This window comes from Lemur catta, chromosome 22 (assembly GCF_020740605.2).
Source record: "Lemur catta isolate mLemCat1 chromosome 22, mLemCat1.pri, whole genome shotgun sequence".
Taxonomy (NCBI): domain Eukaryota; kingdom Metazoa; phylum Chordata; class Mammalia; order Primates; family Lemuridae; genus Lemur; species Lemur catta.
The window spans coordinates 20,261,802-20,277,618 of record NC_059149.1 but is presented as its reverse complement, the minus strand read 5'-3'; the positions used below and the strand labels follow the sequence as shown (position 1 = coordinate 20,277,618).

The window sequence follows — 15,817 nt, the reverse complement described above, 5'->3', positions numbered from 1 at the left end:
TAATGGGAATAGCTAATACAGAATTTAGGATTAAACCAGGAAATGAATAGTTTTCATTTCGAGTATGACGAAGGAGGCAGTTAAGGAAAAGTAATGCCATTTAGACACACAAAGGTGAGAGGGGACAAGTCCTGACTGTCCCCACTCCCACCCTTAGTGGTAGATTATTCTCCACGGATCTGTCTGTTTTTGTGATTCTGTGGAGTGAGTGCAGAGTCCAGTTCCACAGTCAAGATCATGCCCTGAGCCCCCCTTCCCCGAATTGCCCCCAGGGTGCTGAAGGTGTGTTGTTTGCGTCCTCAGGCCGTCGGGGCAACCATGGGGCTGAGTCACGTCTGCCCACAGCTGCAGCTGTTTGCATCCCTGGGCACCGAGGTCTGAAACTCGACCCTGGCAAGGACCAGCCCTACCCTCTTGGAGGAAATGGCTGGGCAGCTTCAGCAACAGCAGATGAAAACTTCCTTCCTCTTCATCCAGCTGCGGGCTCCCCCTGCCCCGGCTCTCCCCGCCCAGTCTCCAGCCACTGCAGCCTGCACAGCAGCAGCCCCAGGGGGCCTGGAGGAGGGACGCATTCTCCCAAGTCCTAGAACTGGCTTCTTGGCAGGCTGGGACCTCAGGCGCACTCGGGGCTTGGCTGCGTCTCCCTCAAGCCCGCCGCAGGAGGCAGGCCCTGGGACAGAGCGACCAGCTGCTTTTGGTTGCTCTGCTCTGAAGCCAAAGAAGGCGGGGGAGGAAAAACCCCAGGACCTGCACGTAAGCAGGGGTGGTGACTGCGGATCCCCACATCGCAGACGTCCCCGGGGCCCGGCCTCTAGGAAACTTGGCCGGCCACAGCCGCTGCCATGCGGGTGCCCTAGCCCAGCTCCCGGCATGAGCAATGGAAGCAGCGATTCTTCCACGGGCTGGAAGCACCAGCCAGTCCCTTCTGCACCCCAGGGCCCGTGGGGCATGGACCCCCTGTGCAGGGATGCCTGGGGATGCTCCATCCCACGGGCCGCCCTGGACCGCGCTGCTGACGACAGGGAGTGGGCCGTGCTGACCAGAGGGGCTGCGACCTGCCAGGTGCCCCCCGGGCGCTGGGAGGAAGGCGCAGGTACCGCAGTGCGGGCGACACGGGCGCGGCTCTACAGGTACTGCCCGGCCGTCCAGATCAGCACGGGCTGCCCTGCCCCACCTGCGGCTCTGCCTCTCAAGGTAAGAGCTAGCCTGAATCCCCCGACCCCAGCTGTCCCCAGCTGTCCCACTCGGGGAAAGGGAGCCAAGACACAGACGTGCCACCACGATCCCTGGGTCTCCCCTCCGCTTGGCTGGGCCACACCTTGTCGGCGGAGGTGCCCACCAGCCCAGGGTTGGCCTCTGTCCTCCAGGCTCTGCCACCTTCCCGGCCTCCGGCAGCATTTTGCTTGGAAAGAGACAGTGAATAACTGTTTCCCAAGATTTCTGCCAAAGACAGGATTGGAAAAGTCGGATAAGGAAGGGCAAACTTTATAGGGGAAGACTAGCGAGGAGGACAAAGGAGGTCCCCAGACATGACTGGGCCCTGTGATGTGCTGGGCGGCTTCCCACACCCCACTTGTGCTCAAAACTGCTCTGAGAAATGCAAGTTCGTAACTTCAGTTTCACTTGGGGGAATCGAGAAGTGGCTGGGCAAGGATCCTCCCCCTCTTGCCAAAAAGACAAGGGCAAAAGCAGAGCCTGGTGTCCCAGAACGGGCACTGGGAACACTGGGAGGGGCTTCATCGAGTTGTGGAAGCTTCCAGATCGGACCCCAGTCTCATCCTCCCATCCCCCCACCCTCACCCCCCACCCCCGAGGGGATGTGCATCCCCCGACATGATCCCCCGTTTCCCACCAGGAAGGAGAGAGGTCACCCTGTGTGGCCTCCGGGGTCTTTTCCAGCTCTACAGGCTCTGCCTCTGATGGTGGCTCTGCCTGCTCTGTTGTCAGCATCTCACTCCCCACGCATCTGGCCCAACCTCCCCACCAGGCTGGTGCCCGACCCCCCCCCCCAAGCCCAGGTGCACAGTTCTCACCATGGGTGGGCAAAACTGAAAAGTATACGTTCCTTTTTCCTGTCCCAGAAGAAGGGGCATCGTGACGTGCTTTGCATGTGTGTGGGCAGCGAGGGTGGGAGTGAGGAAGAGTGGGGGCTGAGATAGCAGGAGGGGGCTTATGTGCTAGGTTGGCTCGGAGGGGACGCTCAGAGATGTCACAAGAGAAAGGAATGAAATTCACATCGGCAAAGGAGCCTACCGTGGGGCTAGAGGGGAACCTGCTTTCTCAGACTTTGTGCCTCTCCCCTGCCTCCCCCCACACACCACCCCTCCTTCCCTTGTCTCCTGTTAACAGGGGCCCTACATAGAGCCACAGTTAAGAATCAGGGAGAAAGGATGAGCTGGAGTTCTCTCCGGAAGGGAACTCTTGGAAGAAGAGATGTGCTCGCTGGCCTCCTTAAGAAATAGTTTACATTCCATCCTAATTCCTGCATCTCTCATTTCCTACAGGGATTTAGGAGGAATGACACAGCCCTGTGTCAGAGCCCAGTCTCTGTAACGTGGGGTCACACAGTCGTCGTCTGTGTACTTTAGTGCCGGTCTGATGACTTGAGAAGCCCATCTTTTCCCACTCTCCCCTCCCGCCTTTCAGAGCCATTGCCATTTCTCTGGGGAGAGGCACTTTGGGAGTCGGTCCAAGCGTGTGGATCTCGGTCTGGTTGACCTTATTTAGCCCCCTCTGTGAATGGGCCCCCAGACATCTGCTCCATCTAAACCGAGGACTGCAGGATCCCTGGCTAAAACGTTAGAAGCCCCAAGTCCAAGTCCCTACCTAAAGCAAGCCAGCAGGGCTCTCTGAGGCTGAGTGTTCCCATCTTGAGAATACTGATGACATCACCTGTCCAGTTGCTATGGAGATTTGTGGGCTGAAGTGAAAGGCCCCTCAGTAGCCCTGTCTTAGGGAAAGAGAGGAGAAGCAAAACCAAGGGGACACCAGGTAGGACCAGGGAAGCCACAGAGTCAGAGGTGCCAGTGTAGCCTGGGAACCCAGAGTCTGATGAGGGAGCAGGGCTGCCTGTCCTTGACCTTGCTGGTCAGACACTGTGATTCCTTCTGCTGAGAGGAGAGAGAGGAGTTGGGAATTGAGCACCCTCAGATCCATGAGTCCTTAGATGCTTTATGGCTGTTACTAAGCAGGTGACCCCTGCCCAGAGCCGGGTGTTAGAGAAAGGAGTGAAATCAACAGAAATAGTTTTTTTGTTTGTTTGTGTGTTTGTTTGTTTGTTTGTTTTTTACCTCTCCAGCCCTGGGCACGTAAGGTGCCGTCTAGACTTGAAAGATTAGTATATAAGAAGGACCCAATCCTTTCCTGTTTTGGAATTTAGCTGTATGAGTTGCAGCAAAGTGTCAAGAGGCTGATTAAAATATCTTCTTGTCCACGGTGGATGGCGAGGCCCTCGATTGCCCACAGTGGGAACTTTTGGGGGATGTACTCATGAAAAATGTGATCCGTTATATTTATTAACATGAAATGTTGGTTACATGGAAGGAAACTCTATCCATACGTGCATATTGTAGGGTCAGGTCCTTGCATCAACTTTCCAAGGAGAAAAATCCAGATTGTAAGAGTAAACTTTCTTCTTCCCAGTACTCCAAATGCTAAATTTATTCTCCGTGTTGAAACGTCATGGTCTCCAGAGTCAAAATTGTTGACTTACGTCTTTCCAAATTTCGTAAGGAGTGAGTACAGCTCACCAAATCTCTTGGTTCTTACTTTATTCTATGATTGGGCTTTAGTAAAAATAACTGTAGCCTTCTATGACCTACACGGCTTCCATTACACTATTTCCTCTGATTAAAATTCTATGAGGATACACGTTATTATCACGCTTGAGGATGGGCAGCAATTTGCTGGGCCCCAAGACACGACAGCTCAGGCCCTGCACTCAAGTTGTCCACCCTGCGGCTTTTTTGCCTTCTCGTGCTGTCTTTCTAGCCCGCGACGTTTGCTTGGAAGGTAACCCAACATTTGCTGGGGCCTGGTGGTCTATACTTCAGCCCCAGTTTCTCTCATGGAGAGGGCAGGAGAAAGATCCTCAGAAATATCAGGTCTAGTGGCCTGGGCTGCTTGGGACAAGAACAGCCAGCTTTCTAGAAGCAGTGGAGACCTGGGTGTGGAAGAAGTGGAGTTGCAGGGCAGGGCGATGTCCGCGGAGGCTCTAACTTTCCCGTGGTTGGTCTGTCAGTGTGACTCAGAGAATGTTCCATGAGCTGGGGCCAGAGCCTGCCCTAACCATCTGTTGGCCCCGTGTCCCATTGCCCCTCTGTGGAAACCCAAGGAACAGTCAGTGTTCGATTCCAGTTTGGTGCTAAAGATACGACGAGGAAGACAGACCCAACTCAAGAGAGAGGGGAAAAAAGCTTTATAGTCATTTGGGGAAAATTCCACATATTGTAAAAAACAGTTTTTCACTAGGTCTTCATATCTTACATAATACGTCTTAAAATAGTAGTGACTTTTGGTGTTATAAACAGCCTTAGAAAGTTAGTAGTAAATATATTTTTAAAATGTCCCCCAAAATTCCATTTTTACAAACCCCACAAAATGTTTACCTATGGCTTTAAATTTCCTCCCCAAATTTACCTATTTCGGTCTTCCTTTTTCCCTTCCTCCCTCACCATGGGTCCTCAAAACCAATCAACTTTTTGAGCTTTCATCCCCAGGTGCTAAGGGTGTCCAGGGTTGAGAAGACAGATGAGGATGAACGAGGCAGATAAGGACTGAGCAGGAGGTTTATGCAAGAGGGAGGCCGGGGTTGGTACCTTAGCCATTAATCTAACAAATGGAAATGCAGTGTAGGTCTATTTTCTTATAGGCAGGCCCTGTCTAGCAGACTAGAAAAAATAGTTTTAACTCTCTATGTCTTGGGTTGTTATTCCTTACCATAAAACTAGTGTCTAAGATGTAAGTCTGTAAACTACATTCAATTTTTTGTAGAACGTCTTTATTTCATTCTAGAGATGAAAAAGGAAGCTCCGGTTCTGCCAACTGGGTGGCCTCTGACAGCTCATTGAACAAAGCCAGCTTGTCTTATTTGCTCTCGGAGGTCTTTCTGGGTCTAACATTATATCCTAACGATGAATCTATGAATCCAGACAGGGAATGAATTGTTTAATGAAATAAAAGTATTAAAGCGATTTAATTTCTTTGACCTCAGCTTGTCTCTCAAGACCAATTATTTTGTCAAATGACTTCACTATAGGAAATTTACACATAGAGTGGACTTACTTTTCTTAGGAAGAACTAGAATTTCAGTGGGGAGCTAGGAATGGAAGACATGAAAGAGTTAGTGCCTTCCGTAGTAACACAAATTCCCACCACAGAATTTTAAGACCAGTATTGTAAAGTGTCTGCCCTCCAGGGATTGATATTTTCATCTCTGAGCAGATTCTAGTTAAATGAAATTTCCTTCTGTGAGTTGAAAACTGACCCCCTGAAATATGTAACCCTTACGTGGCATTCATTGACCTCATCTGGGGTAAGCACTTCATTACCCAAGCCTGGTTGACTTGTTTGACCTATCATACATTTAGAAACTGTTCTGCTCATGAAATAGTATTCTCGATAATTCTGTCTTTATAGTAATCCTTCTTGGTGAGTAATGTAGAATTTTTCAAAGAAACTATTACAAAGAGAGACCATGCACAAATGCTCATCTAGTAGTTTTACCAGTAATATAGATCAAATATGCAGTGAAGCATCCATTTTAAAAAGATTCTGGCATTTAGAAGACAGTATTGATTGGATTGAAAAGCTTATCCTTAGTTCATTTTACGCTACACTGGTTTTGACACAGATGTCTTGATTTATTACTTGAATAAATAAAGCCTGAGATAGCAGAATGGGTTTCAAATCTTTTTCATCTTGTGATTTGCCTTGGTGTTCGTTCCCATGACAACGTTCTCGAGTTCCTTTTCTCTTCTTACTCCTTCCTTAGACATTCATACAAGTCGTGTGGGTCGACACAAGTCCTGTGGGTCGTTGTATAGGTGCTGTCCTCACGAAATTTCACACACTTCAGCATCTCGGTCTATCTACAGGAAGAGGAAGGCAGAAGGCACGTGATGGACTGACTGTACAGTTGATATTTCTGTGACATGTAGAAAAGCCATTGCGTCGGGAGCTCGGACATAGAAGTTCAAGGTAGCTGAGGAAAGCCAAGTCTCTTTACTCTTATCCATCATGTGAAAAAACTGTTTGCTTTCTTCCCCTCCAGCTCTGTGATTCTAAGTCAGTTCTTGCCAATCCATTTGTGCCTGTGTTTGTGAAAATACAACCAAAGCTATGGCTGCTAATGGCAAATTTTCAAAAGTCCATCATATTGGGAAATCTCTCTGTGTTTGGGAAACACTTTTATTGGTAAAATTAAATGTCTCTCCAGTATCTGGAGGATAAACAGAAACCAAAATAAATAAATAAATGAATTTTAAAAATTTATGCCAATATACACACAATTTCCTAATCTCTAGCGTTAAATTAGGTTTGACTGGAGAGATTTTGACACAAAGACTAAAGCTGAGGGTTTTTTTTATAGCTATATCAATAGGAGCTGCAGGGTTTTTTTCCTGCCATGCTAAAAGGAAATAAACAAACTTGCTGAAAGGGGTTGGTATTTGTTTTCAGTCTCTTGAATCAAATATTCAGCAAAGAGGATCTTGGAAATCAGTTCCAGTCTGGAGTTAGGACTTAGAATGATGGAGAAACTCGCTCTCACTTAGCTGGAATCGGTTCCAATGAATCGTCTCAGTTTAACTTGCAAGCTCTGTGCTCTGAAACAAACATCTTCCATCATGTGGAGATTTAGTTAGGACTCTTAGATATATAAAATGGAAACACTCGAATCTTCTTAATCTCAGATGAGGGGGGTTCATTATAACAACACATATGTGTTCACATATGTAGGGTCTTGTGGAACCCGCAGACAGAGAGGACCCATTGGAACCAGGGAGTCCAAATGCATCAGGTCTCTTTTTCCATCTCTCTTCTGCTGTCCTCTGCCCCTTTCTTCAATCTTTTCTGAGTCACCCTTTCTGCACATCTGTGTACCCTACTCCCTACTCCACAAGGAGGAATGTGGCCCCCACAATTCCCATGCTTAACTCTCTTCTCTTTAGAAGACAATCCAGGCCAAGATTGGAATCCCTTGGGCCTGATTCACACTCCCCTGGGAAGAGGCTCCTTGGTCCAGGGTGGGTTGGTGCCCACATAATCTACTATGGCAGGTGTGGGGGTGGGTGCAGCTCACATTGTACTCTCAGGTGTGCTGAGAGCCTGAGGTGGCTGTACCATGTAGGTCTGGGAAAGGGACAATTCCTAGAAATTGATGGGGGTGGGGAGCAGAGGAGCAAATATGGACAGCCAACCCAATAAATGACCCCAAACACTTCCAAAGAGTTGTCAGCTAAAATTACAAAGAGATTTCTTTGTATAAATGTCCTCTCTTAGCCCGCTCAGATTTAAGGGAAGCCAGATTTTATAGCCTTTGGGGAGATTTTTAAAAAGATCATCCCTGAACTGAGTAATATATTATTATAGAATCAAACCATTGCCTGATGGAATTTATAAATAGATTTGCTTCCACAATCTGCTACTGGTTATGATATAGTAAAATATCCTCTTTTAAAGACTCTTTAAAGACTTATAGATTTTTAGAGACTATAGGATGCTACAAGATTTATACACATAAGTCCATAGGTGAAAGCAAGTTGTATAATAAGCAGATTACTATCATGGATTCTGTGTGTGATCTCTTCAACTTGACTTCAGCTCACTGGGATTCCTGATTCAGTATCCCAGAAGCCAGAACAACAACACAAAAATGACAATAAGCCACATTCCTTGAATCGGGTTACATGAGTCCTTGAACTGAACCATATCGATGAAAAACAAAAGGTGGGCAAATGAAAGAATGGTGGCTACATATAGTTGGCATTGTTGGGCAATTTCAGGGCTATGTTTTTAGGAAGTTCACTTTCCTTCATTCTAAAGTTATCAACAGCTGTGACTCTTTTTTGGCCGCCCTTTGTGTGGTGCATATTTCCTGTGATTATATTTAGTCAATTTTAACTTTTTGGAATTTCACTTTCAATCTTCAGGATATGTGATTTTCCTTAACCTTTCAATGACGAGGTCCAGCGGTGATGAGGTTGAAAGTCTCAGGACAGTATTCAAGCACTTGCAACATTTTATTATTTGAAAATCTCATTTTATCTGCAAGGAGCTTGGTTGCCCTCCATTGAATCCTCAACCTGATTGTATGATGCAGTGATAATTACAGTATCAGTTCATTTATCTCATGTCGTAAGCAGAGGTCTCAGGACCTCAGTATATTTATATACACTCAATCTTCTCCCATAAAGGATTTCCCATGCCTTATAACAATAACACAAATAATAAATAAAAATAATGGTGAGAAGTAAATTGTGGTAAACAGTTAAGTCTAGGAAAATATATAAGTAAGAGTCAAGATCAAGGAAAGATCAGAAAGAGAACCCAAAAGGACCTGCCATCAAGACTTACAGAGCTGGTATGTTTAAAAGTCAACTTTGGCTCTGTGGTTTCCAGCCGCCCAAGCTAAAAGAGACACATGTTTATCTACATAGTTCTAATTGAGAGAAGTGGGGGAAGATGTGGTGGCACTTGTCTGTGTCCCAGCTACTCGGGAAGGTAAGATGGGTGGATTGTTTGAGCCCAGGAGTGTGAGGTTGCAGTGACCTATGATGACGCCACTGCACTCTACCCAGGGCAACATAGTGAGACCCTGTCTCAAAAAAAAAAAAAAAAAGAGTAGACCCCCCCCACCAAAAAATAAAGGGGGGGGAATTTCTTAACATGTTTCACAGAAATTAATTCTCTTAGAAAACTGAATTTTGCTTGCCCTTTAAAGCAACAATGAAAAAAATAACATATTGGATTAAAAATGTTTTAACAAGCATTTAATATTTACTGCCTTCATGTTTCCTTGCGTATTATATACACAACATAATTTAATTTGATAACATCAGTAATCACTATAAAAGCAGGCAATGCTTGCTTGTACCTTTAGACCCGTAAGGCCATTTGCCTTTATACTTAATGTATTAATGTGTCCCTCACCTTCCAATACTCTACTAAGGTTTTTTTTTGTTTTTTTTTTTTTTTGATTTTCAGTAATTTTTCAGTTTCCCCCATACTGGCCTATCTATCTCCTCTCAATCTCCTCTCACTATTGTCACTGTGCCTACCTCTAACATCCTTTCTTTAATTCACCACAGGCCAGGAAACTGGAGGATAAATTTGTTTCAATTGTAAGGCAATTATGTTAATTATATAAAGTACAAGTCAAAAGGCTCCGTGTGAGGGGGCTGAGTGCTCAACCCAGGAGAAATTCTCATGTGTTCTTATAGGGATTTTTTTTCTTCTGATTTTGTCTGTTCAGTGATGACACTCTTGTGTTCTAGGACTAAGGTTACATTCTGGATGAATCTGGTTACTGAACAAACAACTTCTGGATTCATTCATTCAGTAGATATTTATTGATCACTGACTACATGGTAGGCACTGTTCTAGCAGTGAGAAGGACAAACAAGATTCTTGCTCATATATTCTCGTAGGAGCAGGGATTGGTCAACAAGACAGGAACAGAACAACATCAGAGCCTCAGTGGCAAGTGCTTGGGAGAAAATTAAACAGAAGTGTTGGAGGGAGAGGCACCAGAAAGGATGCTTTAGTTTGTGTGATGAGAGAAGGCCACATGGAGCAGGTGACATTTGAGTGGAGACATGAATGACAGGGAAGTGCCAGCCCTGGGAAGATTGGTCCCTGTACTTCATATTGCTAAGGCGCTGAACTGTGAGGTTGTCCAAGCTGGTGACTCGTCAAGCAAAGGGTGGTTAACATTGTTGGACCATCAGTCCAAAGTGGAATGAAATTCCAAATTATCTCTGGAGTCATAAATTTAGCCTTGCGGTGTTTATATAAAACTGTGTTTTTCTTATGATGTAGACTAATGTTTAAAAAGTTCTTGGGTGGGCCCGTGGCCAAGGAATTACAGTAATATTTCTCTTTGGTGAGTTTGTTGACTGAGTTTTTCTAGACCTACTTTGTGAATAATCTTTGTGAATAATGTCCCCTCAACTGCAATAACTATTCCCCTAGAGAACTAGCTCTTCCCTCTGCCTTAAATAATCTAGAAAGAAATATTTTCAACCGAAATAAATCATTCCTACTTTTCTTGCCATTTTAGAAAGTTAATGGCATAATTCTTACTTTTCTCATACTCTTTTTTTGGTAAGTGAACTTTTTCTCATAGTCCTTTGCAAACTACCCTTGTACCATCTTTTTATACTGTTTTGTGAACCACATATGGCTGGCACCTGCCTTTTGTTCATTATTATGTTGTCTCATTTGTAGCTTCTGAAGCTCTTAGGGGAAAAAGCATTTTGTAAATCTAATTAGGAGCTATGTATTAAAAGTAAAAGCAGGAATTACATTGTGGACTACCTGTAAGTCACTTTATGCATCATTAAATTAACTTATTAAATGTTTCTGTAGATCCTTTATAAAGCATAAAACAGGGAAGATTCTTTTTCTGCTCTCTGCAAGCTTGAAGTTTAAGGAAGATAAATATATATATATACAAAGAGGCATTTTAAGACATGTACAAAAGGAAACATCAGCAGAATCAGTAATAATCTGTGTAGGCCTACAGGGGGGTGATGGATGAACAAGGAAAGTTGCACAAGTTACTATGTGGACATCATAATTTGAGGAGAAAAGTCACCATCTCTTTTTCCATTTAGTCAGGAAGATTCTCAATGGAGACAGACTTCAGGGGTCATTAGAGTAAAGGAAGAAAACCTTAGTGAATTGAAAGACTGTCAAAAGAATTTGAGTTTTGACTTCTGAGTTTATATGTGATTTTCATAATTCATTATGAAGGAACATAAGAGCGAAGTGGTCATGTGTACACAGAGTGACATCTGTTTTCCAACCTGAAAATGAAGATTTCTGGTTTGTAAAGTTACACGTTTTCTTCAAGGGTATAAAAATAAATTAAAAATAGTAAACTGCATTTATGGAAAACAAAAAAAAAAAGCCTATGAAACAAAGAACATATTTCAGCATTAAAAATATGCATCATTTAGTACAACGTTGGAGGATTTGAAATCAGGGCCAGCAAACCTGGACCTCGATCACCATGTCGCTATATTAGAGAGTGGAAGCAGCCACTGGATCTGCAATATTTCCCGTCACCCTGGAAGGTTTCCTTTCCCAGGTGCCAGGCAGTGATGGCAACACAGTAAGGCCACCCTGAAAGACGTTGCTAAGAGACGGCAGAAACACAGGAATGGGATGTGTAAATTTGATCCAAGTCAGTGAATCTGAAGCTGTTTCCCGGTCAGAGCATGCGGGGAGTTGGGGAGATGGGGTTGGGCTTAGAATGCTTCTTTGAATGAGGCTCCTTGTGCGAGGACTGCAATCTTGACATAGCACATAAACAATTTTGATGTTTGGACAGCAAATCAAAGCAAGCGCTCCGGTTGGGATCACAGACTGTGACCCCTGAACACAAATAAGGTTTAGAAATTTGTGACACCTCTAACCAGATGTCCATTCACAAGAGTAATGTACAGATTGGCTTTTCTGCCTCTTTCCCTCCCAGACAAGATGATTATTAAGAGCTCTTAGGCGTAGCTTAATCATGAAGACGGGCTGAAGAGTGTATAGCCTTCATTTCTCTCCCTTTGCGGGCTTGCCTTTGCTGCAGGTGGAACAAACAGTCTTTGCCTTATGAAGAAATGAGTTCTTACTGTGTTGAGAACAGAAAAAAGAACAAAATAACTCATGAACTATAAGTATAGCAGGCATGAAAATTCAACCTGTCCATCAACACGCTCATAGAAAGAGCCATTTCATTATTCTTAATCAAATCACATGCAAATCTAGCTCCAAATCCCCATCCTACAGGACTAGCAAGAAACGCAGTCTCAGGGTTCCCCGTCCACTAAAGTTGGGCTGAAGGTCAGGAAATTTCTAGGGTACAAAAGCATCCATGAGTTTTTGCATTTGCTTGGTCCCTTCAACACAAGGTCAGCATAGCCCAGTGTGGAAAAGCATAGACTCTGGAGCCCAACTCCTGAGGGTAAGCCCTGCCTCTGCTCCTTCCAGCTGTGTAGCCTTGGGGAAACTACCTAATCTCCCCGTGCCTCAGTTTCCCCATCTGTAAAAATAGAGGCGACATGAGTACCTACCTGATAGAAAATAAGGATTGAGTTATAATACGTATGGTACTTGGAACCGTGTCTGGCACGGCACGTGCATACCCTTGGGGAACCTCCCTACTTTGATCTCCAGTCCTCCATACACCCTAATTTTTGCTCAGCTGCCGCCTAGCCTAGGCTGTGTGCTTCTGGGTCCAACAGCTCCACTGCTTCTGGGTCCTGGTGGGGTTTGAGCAGCCGGGAGCCCAGGGCCTGGGTTCTCTCTCTTCACTGTATGTCTGGAATAGAAATTATTTTTTCTTACCTACCCTCCATCTTTCAATATAAAGATAAAGGTTAATGTTTTCTTTGTTTTATCATAAATTCTATGTTCTATATACCTAAGATCTTAATTCTCTATGAATTCATCATTCGCTATAGTTCAGAACCAATGGGACCTTGAAAACAAGAATATTATTGAGGCCGGGAAATGTTCAGCAAAACAAAAGAGCTCTCTACCGCTGAAAGAGTGAAGTCATGCGCGTCAGGGGCCTATGACAAGGTTAAGAAGTGGGAGGCAGGAATATTAAAGCCTGCAAAATTGTGACTAACTGTATGAAAGTCATTTCATAAACACACCCACCCTTCCCTTCATTTCTGCCACTCCCTGCTTAAAACTTTCCCCAGGGCACTGCCTCCGAACAGGCCCCCCACCCAGCACCACTGGGGTTCATCAGGATTCTCTTTCTACCTTTCCAGGCTCAAGCCAAGGCCCTCCCTCCCCTCGGACTTCTTAATAGGTGTCCTTTTCTCCCCTTCTGTCCAGAGCATTTGTCATTGCCACTTCAATGTCTTCTACACAAGGGAAGAAGTATCTTCACCCATAAACCTCCCTGAGGCAGGGGGCAGTGAGGGGCTTGGCTTAAAGAGAGGGGAGCTAAAAAAAACCAGGAGAAAATCCACAAGTTCATGATAATAAATTATCTCGAAACTCAAGAACAGTTTGAAGAGAGTTTATTTTATTTATTTGAGACAGAGTCTCTCTCTGTCCCCTGGGCTAGAGTGCAGTGGCATCATCATAGCTCACAGCAACCTCAAACTCCTGGGCTCAAGCAATCCTTCTGCCTCAGCCTCCCGAGTAGCTGGGACTACAGGCATATGCCACCACGCCCGGCTAATTTTTTCTATTTTTAGTTGTCCGGCTAATTTATTTCTATTTTCAGTAGAGACAGGGTTGCACTCTTGCTCAGACTGGTTTCAAACTCCTGACCTCAAGCGATCCTCCTGACTCGGCCTCCCAGAGTGTTAGGATTACAGGCATGAGCCCAGCCTGAAGAGAGTTTAAAAAGAAAAATAAAACACTAAGCTAGGTCTGCCTAGCCTAAGTAAAAGAAAGAGTTAAAGAAAATTTGGATGTTACAAAAGTTAATTGATAAAAGTAGATTGAATCTCTGGATTCAATGTCCTGGGTTTAACTTTCTTGGTTCATGGTAGGTTCCAGGGACCTAAAGAATCAATCAGAGGGCTACAGGTCAACGATGTCGAAAGCAGAGTGCACAAAATGATCCACGGGGCACAGAAAGAAAGTAATAATACTTCTGCTTATATTTTTATATCTTATCTCTCTAATTTTATTTTTGTGTTGTAAAATGTACACGACGTATTAAATGATAGTGTTAATATATCAGTCATGAATAATTATGTATATTTTGGGAGTGAATGCTCTAATGTGTTTTGCTGATGGGGTGTGGGGAAAAAAGTTTAAACATTGCTAGACTTATCACACTAAAAAAAAATACTATCTACATGACAATTTTGTCTAAATCTTATGCCTCTTGTAGCCAAAATAATCCATCTGAAGTAGAGCCAGAGTACCCAGAACTGTGGGCCACAGTTTATTCTGCAATACTCCTAACCAGCAGGAACCTTTTCTAGTCCTGAATTCTCACACTACTTAAGAATAGCTTTTTAGCATGAGATCTGGAGTAAGATTGCCAGATTTAGCAAATAAAAATGGCAATATCTGGAATGTATTGATACTAAAAAGTTATTTGTTGTTTACCTGAAATTCACATGCAACTGGGATCCTATATTCTATATGACAACCTAAGTTCGGAGTCAGTTCTGGTGTTGAAGGTCCCGCTAGCTGATTGATCCTGGGCAAATGACTTAACTTCTCTGAGCCTCACTTTCTTTGTACTGCTTAGTTGTGTAAGTGCCTTTTGATCACAGATGTTATGCACTTAGCACAGTTCCTGTACATGGTAAAGTCTTCACTAAGTCATGGGAATTATCATGATGACGAGCCTATTACTTTCAACACCGTTTCTAGTATTTTTGTACAAATCTTATCGCTTTTACTAAAAGGTGGGATCTATATGTGCACAGATATGCATGTAGTAGATGCATCATCTGCTCAATTTTGCATGAACTCAGCTTCTGCCCAAGCACTTTCGGTGAGTCTAGCAGGCTGGCTACTTGGCCGGTTCTCTCTTCCAATTCTCCTATTCCCTTTCCCTTCCCTTCCCCATTGGAAGAATGATGTTTTGTTCTTCAGTTATTTCAAGCAAGCTAAGCCCTTGTGGAAACTGCTTTATTCAGCTTTTGTAGACCAGTAGATCCTACAACATGCATGAGATTTATTGTTCATATTAAATTGAAAAGCTCCCCTGTGTAATTCTTTGAAACTATAGATGAAAATGAATGGCATTCACTAGAAAACCATAGTAAAGATTTAATGACATTTGCATGCAAGCTGCTGAAAGTAAATAATTATGACACTGGGTGGCTATTGTTCTGCTGAGTCCCTAGACAGTTTAAAACAACTTGCCCTGTGCTAGCTTGACGTTAATTCAGGGTGTGTGATCGGTCTCCATCAGAACTGCTAGCTGGGTGTGATAGAAGCTTGGGTATTTCTGCAAAATTATGAAGCACAACAAGGATTTGGGGAGCGACACGGGATGGTGGGAGGGACTTCCTGGGTGGCTCACCTTTCCAGGACACCCCTTGAGAGGAAGCAAAAATGCCCAACTGAGAGCAATGCCATTGTTGCCACAATCACAGCAAGCCCAACCCCCGATGGCCTGTTCATCCCTACACCAAGTGCTTTCCTGGTCAACCGTATGAGCTCTTTGCCCCACCCCACTTCAAAAGGGAAGAGCAAAGTGAGAATTAAAAGCCATCTGAGTCTGGCTTTATTTTATTTTTACATTCCCTGACCTAAGCGGCCCCCATTTCAACTCCACTATCTCTAAGTATCTCACCCTTGTCAGGTGATCTGGGCTCTCTGGCAGGTAATCCCCACGTGCAGGCTGCAGAGGAATCAAAACCAAAGAACTGGGCAATCAGCCCTGTATTCCCAGCACGTGAGCCTGAGCTGTGCACTGATGAACTGGACTGAACTTTTGGGCAGGTGGAAAATCATTGTCCTCCACGTCGTCAGGAAGCATTTCCCATACACCTCTTAATAACTGATGGAGGGGTTTTCCTTTAGACCCCCAGGTGTTCCGCGTTGGGAAGCTAAAGGGAGCTATCTGCAGTCGGCGGAAGAGATAGAGCGCGTAGGCAGACGCCAGGGACAT

The 15,817-nt window shown here is 44.5% G+C and overlaps 1 protein-coding gene across 1 annotated transcript; it reads left to right on the top strand.

The window, feature by feature from the left end:
• The first annotated feature begins 423 nt into the window (after window positions 1-423).
• On the top strand, window positions 424-1,491 carry LOC123626435. The gene has a single exon (XM_045535379.1). It carries the CDS (start codon window positions 424-426, stop codon window positions 1,489-1,491), a length of 1,068 nt encoding a protein of 355 aa, XP_045391335.1.
• The last annotated feature ends 14,326 nt before the right edge of the window (window positions 1,492-15,817 follow it).